The sequence below is a fragment of the Hypanus sabinus genome, chromosome 11 (assembly GCF_030144855.1).
Source record: "Hypanus sabinus isolate sHypSab1 chromosome 11, sHypSab1.hap1, whole genome shotgun sequence".
Taxonomy (NCBI): Eukaryota; Metazoa; Chordata; class Chondrichthyes; order Myliobatiformes; family Dasyatidae; genus Hypanus; species Hypanus sabinus.
Genome location: NC_082716.1, coordinates 52491045 through 52497044, shown reverse-complemented (window position 1 = coordinate 52497044; position 6000 = coordinate 52491045). Strand labels below are relative to the sequence as shown.

The following is a 6000-nucleotide window of genomic DNA, read 5'->3' as shown; positions in this document are numbered from 1 at the left end:
CATTGACACATCTACCAATCACCTCCCAGCTTCTGACACTATTCCAACTTTCTCCTCCCCTTTCAGCCTATCATCTCTCCTCACCTTGATCCACCCAGCACCCTGTTAGCTCTTGCTCCAGTTTTCACTCTATACATTTTTATACTGTCCCCCCTGCCATCATCTTTCATTCCAGATTAAGGTTCTTGACCTGAAACATTAATCCTCCACTGATGTTGCCTGACTTACTGAGTTCCATTTGTGTGTTGCTCAAGATTCCTGCAAATGGAATCTCTTCAGTCTCCCACATACCCAAGAAACTTAACAGCCATAAGTTCTATTGATCCATGGAGACTATGGTGAGTATATTATCTTTTAATAAATGATGTACACACATAATAACATTTCTAACATGTCACCAAGACCGTAAAATACTCAACCAGTCCTATTGAAAATCAACGTCCAGGCTAAATGCACCCAGTTAAAATCTAATTAGAAACAATAAATTTTATCGTCAAAATTAAATGCTTGTAATATTCTCATGTGATAGGTATTATCTATATCAAGAGATCCCAACCTGGGGTCCACAGACCCCTTGTGTACTTGTATTGGTCCATGGCATGAAGGGGTTGGAATCCCCTGATCTATATCAACAGTCAGAGTAAATTAAGAATGTCTCCTCATCACAGGAACAGTGGACTGGATGGATTCCTTTAAGCTGCAGCGTTCATGATTGTAGAACAATCCTTCAAAGGATAGGTGCATTCAATAAAAGAAGTTTAACCTTTGAAATTTAGAATTAAGATATATAACTGTTAGATTATTCTAATTAACATGGATATAAACACAATCAGCTGGTTTATTTATAAAAGTACAGTAACAGCAATTCAGCCATTATCTTCTGACAAACACCATTGTCTTCCCCTGCAAACAAACCATATTTTAAACCATATTTTTATTACAAAAGGTGTCTCAGTATCTTACACTGATGAAGGAAAGAATTGTGGATGTGAACATGACAAAAGGGAAGTAAAGTGGTGAGACTAGAAAGTGATGGTGAGATTGAAGGGGGGAGGAAGGCAGGCAAAACAGCTTGGTATAAACATTCAGCAACCTCTGTGGTGCAATAAAGTTGTAAATATTGAGGAGAGAGCAGGTATTTCAGTTGTGTAGTTATGCACTGGATTAAAACAGATGGCAGGAAGAATATGATGATGGGAAATCCTTAAGAATATTTAGGACACAGACGTTTTGTAAGCTTGGAGGCAGCAGATGATGGGGGATCGAGACCTAATCTTGGTAAAAACATGGACTGTATTTGATCTCATAAATCTTGTGGAGAACAGATGGGAAATCCAGCTACAGTAGGGGAGGGAGGGGAGGCAAATGTAAGAAATAATTTAGGCACGTATCAGGATTTTGCCAACAGAACGCTACAGATGGAAACTGAGATTAGAATTGTTACAAAGATTTCAGAGAATCAGTGGTGAAGGAGGGACAGGTGTTGCAAGCCTGAAATAAAAACAAAATATTGAAGATACACAGAGGTCAGGTAGTATCTGTGGAGAGAAAAACATGTTGAGCTTTTAGTTCTTAGTTACTCTAATTTTCCATTCCATTGTACCTCAACCCTGATGTCTCGAGGATCAGCATTCCAACAAGGCAGCTGCAGCCTGTAGGTATCAAGTAGAATTTCACCATTTGCAATCGCCAGCTCTTTTAGTTTGCATCAGAGCTGACCAGTTCTGATGAAAGGGTCATCAACCTGCAGCAGTAATAGGTTTACAAATCTTTAGAGGTTGTCCACTGGGCATACATTTCTTTTCTTACAGTGGTGAAAACCAATCTCTGTTTTGTCTGTTGCCTTTGCTTCATCCATCTCCTCTACATCCTTCTTCACTTGGATCATCCTTTCACCCAATCTCTTAGCCAGTTTCATCACTACTTTTGAGTCACTCTGTTTCCCTTGGTCTCGAATGCACATATCCCCTTTGTTCTCTGCATTCCGCTCCCTTTGTTGCAGTCCAAATCATGGTTTCTAAATTTCCTCATTTCTGTTAAATGGAAAATGTTAAATTTCTGTTGAATTCTGAAACATTATCTCTGTTTCTCTCTCCACCGATGTTTACATGCTTGTTGACTCTTTCCAGAATTTTCTCTTTTTATTTCAGGACTAAATGGAATGGCAATTTTTCACATTTGATTTATTTTGAGATATTGATAAAGAGGGTGAGGGAACGGAAGCCAGAGACATGGGGGCACGAGAGCCTCAGCTAGGGGAAGCTTTGGCCCAAATAATATCTCACAGGCAATTTCAAAACCAAAAGCAATCACCCTTGGTTCAGAAATAGAAGAGGCAGAAACAGATTATGGAAACAAACTTTGTTCTTAAATTTTAGTAATGCTATAGTCATGAATGAAAGGCAGACCCAGAAGTGATTAGCTGAACAGAGGAGGAGGTGGCATTGTACACAGATAATACCAATATTGAGAGAAGTTCATGAGACGTCATCCCTGTAGCAGAGAGTATATTAGAATATTTTGGGAAGATTAAATGTCAATATTGTTGATAATGTTAGAAAGACCTAGGAGGCTGTGGACATAAGGAGAAATATATACTTGACTCTTTAATTATCATAGTTTGGCAGCAAATAAACTGGATTTGGGATCATTGGGTAAGGAGCAGAGACACTATGGACGTAAAACAACACTGGTAGTGAAGAACAACTAGAGGATTAGAAATCTGTAAATTAAGAAGACTTTTTTAAGGGTGATAAAAGGGTACACAGATTTGGATGGCAGACGTACACAACATTTGTGCATGAAAACAGAATGCTTAATGTCTCAATTATTTTTCAGGATGATAACAACAGCAAGAGTGAGGCTGGGGAGGTGAAATTGAATACTTGATCTGGAATGAGATAATACCAAAGATGTAGTTGAATGAAATGAGTGAGTAGAAAAAGAGGTGAAAAACAACTGGGAGCTAAGGCATCACTGGGTACGTAGACTGGAATGAGCTTAAAGTTGTAGGAAGAGAGGTAATAATGGCTAGATTACACATACACAACCTTTGTATATGGAAAATACAATGCTAAATGTCTTGATTATTGTTCGTGGGTGATTACTTGTCATTCTGAATAGCTTGGTCAGAATCATTCTCTGAATTGTCTTCTGAGGTGCCATTTTCCTTTGTGGATGTGGAAGTGGACTCTGTGTAGGGGCCCATATCCAGTACTTGTAAGAACTTCAGCTTTTCAAATACTTTCACTCTAGTTGTTGTGAGACTATTGTCCCTGTGAAAGGAAAAAGTTGGGTTCAAATTATGAACGTGAGAAAAAATTCGCACTTGTACAGAATCTTTAACGGCTCTAAAATCTATCCAAATCAAAATTTTAAAGTACAATATTGTTGCTTGGATTTAGAACAACTAGTTTGAACACTAATGAGACAAACAAAATGAATAATTTAATTTTATAAGTGATTTGGATGAGAAAGTGGAAGGGTGGCCAGTACGCTTGCAGTTAGCACATAGGTTGGTAGTGTTGTGGATAGTGTAGAAGGTTGTTGTAGCTTACAACAGGACATTAGTAGGATGCTGAGCTGGGCTGAGAAATGGTGATGAAACATATCAACTCCTGCCTGAAGAGTGACTTGGATCCACTCAATTTGCCTACTGTCACAACAGGTCAACAGCAAATGCCATTTCATTGATCCTTCAAGCAACCTTGGAACATCTAGACAGTGAATATGCATATATCAGGATGCTCTTCATTGACTACAGCTCAGCATTCAGTACTATCATCCTCTCAAAACTAATCAATAAGCTTCAAGACCTAGACCTCAATACCTCTTTGTGCAATTTGATCCTCTATTTCCTCACTTGCAGACCCCAGTCAATTTGGATTTGCAACAGCATCTCCTCCATGATCTCCATCTGCACAGGGACACCACAAGGCTGTGTACTTAGCCCCCTGTTCTACTTGTTTTATACTTATGACTGTGAGGCTAAGCACAGCTCCAATGTCATGTTTAAGTTTGCTGATTAAGTTCACTTTCATTGGCCAAATTAAAGGTGGTGATAAATCAGCATATAGAGGGAGATTGAAAATCTGGCTGAGTGGTGTCATGACAACAACCTCTAACTCAATGTCAGCAAGACCAAGGAGATGATTACTGACTTCAGGAGAAGGAAACCAAAGGTCCCTGTGCCAGTCCTCATTGGATGATCAGAGATGTAGAGGATCAACAACTTTAAATTCCTTGGTGTAATTATTTCCAAGGGTCGGTCTTTCTAGCATGTAAGTGCCATTATGAACAAAGCACTGCAGCACTTCTACCTTCTTAAAAGTTTGTGAAGATTTGGCATGTCCTGTGAAGTTTTAACAAACTTCTATTAAAGTGTGGTGGAGAGTATGTTGATCAGCTGCATCACATCCTAGAATGAAAACACCAATGCCCTTGTATGAAAAAGCCAATAAAAAAAAACATTGGATACAGCACAATCTGTCACGGGTAAAGCCCTCCTCACCACTGAGCACATCTAAAGAGAGTGTTGTTGCAGGAAAGCAGCATCCATAATCAAAGATCCCTATTATCCAGATCGTGCTCTTTTCTCACCGCTGTCATCAGTAAGAAGGTACAGGAGCCTCAGGACTCACATCACCAGGTTCAAGAACAGTTATTACCCCTCGACCATCAGGCTCTTGAACCAGAAGGGGTAACTTCATTCAACTTTACTCGTCCTATCGTTGAACTGTTCCCACAACCTAAGAGCACTTCCAAGTACTCTTCATCTCATGTTCTCAATATTGACTATTTATTGTTTTATCTTTCTTTTGTGTTTGTTCAATTTATTTTCTTTTTTTGCATATTGGTTGTTTGTCCATCCTGTCTGGTGCAGTCTTTTATTTATTCTATTGTGTTTTTGGATTTACTGTGATTGCCTGCAAGAAAATGGATCTGAGGGCTGTATATGGTGACACAGATCTACTTTGATAATAAATTTACCTTGAAATTTGAACATTGAAGTAATTCAGTTTGGAAGGCTGCATTTGAAAGTAGCATACAGGGTTACTGGCAGGATTCTTAGCAGTACGGAGGAACAGAGGGGTCATGGGGCCCATATCTATAGATCCCTCAAAGTTGCTGTGCAAGTTGATAGGCAATGAAGAAGGTGTTTGCTTCATTAGTCAAGAGTCTGAGTTCAAGAGCTGCGAGGTGGTGTTGCAGCTTTATAAAACCCTGGTTAGACTACACTTGGACCTGTGTGGATGAATGTTTGCCTTCAAAACCATTTCCAAACCAAAGTTCCAGGACATTCATAGTCTACTGAAGGCTAGATCATTGGCATTCAAGATTGGTGATCCAAACTATAAAAGAAGTCCAGGTATGACATATGGAAGATTGCTTTAAAGGTAAAAAAAGCAGTTCTGTTTGAGATTAGAGATGGAATTGGATGCACATTCGCTCTGGTAGGGTTTGCAGTTCATTACTTCCAACAAAGCAAAACCTAGCATCATGAATGGCTCTGATGCTTTACTCCCAGATGAGCTCAGTGTGTTTTATGCACGTCTTGAAAAGGAGAATAAACTACACTTGTGTGAATCCTTACAGCATCTGCAGATCCTGTGACTTCTGTTCTGGAGGCCGACGTCATAACATCTTTCAAGAGAGTGAACTTTCACAAGGCATCAGGCCCTGATGGTGTACCTGGTAAAGCTCTGAAAACTTGCGCTAACCAACTGGTGGGAGTGATCAAGGACATCTTCAATCTCTCTCAGCTGCTTCAAAAGGGTGACAATCAGACCAGTGCCCAAGAAGAGCAGGATGAGCTGTCTCAATGATTACTACCCAGTAGCTTTGAGTGGTTGGTCATGGCTACAATCAACTCCTGTCTAAGCTAGAATTTGCGTATAACCACAACAGGTCTCACTAGCCCTCCAATTGGCCTTGGATCATCTAGACAATAGTAATACCTTCATCAGGCTGCTGTTTATTGACTACAGTTCAGCCTTCAAT

The 6000-nt window shown here is 39.6% G+C and overlaps 1 protein-coding gene across 1 annotated transcript in view; it reads right to left on the bottom strand.

Moving 5' to 3' along the window:
• Positions 1 to 348: 348 nt before the first annotated feature.
• podn (podocan) overlaps positions 349 to 6000 on the bottom strand; it is a 40493-nt gene continuing 34841 nt past the window's right edge. Inside the window, exon 9 of the mRNA XM_059984327.1 lies at positions 349 to 3275. Within this exon, the coding sequence (XP_059840310.1) occupies positions 3104 to 3275 (172 nt within the window). The 3' untranslated portion in view covers positions 349 to 3103. The remainder of the gene's footprint in view (positions 3276 to 6000) is intronic.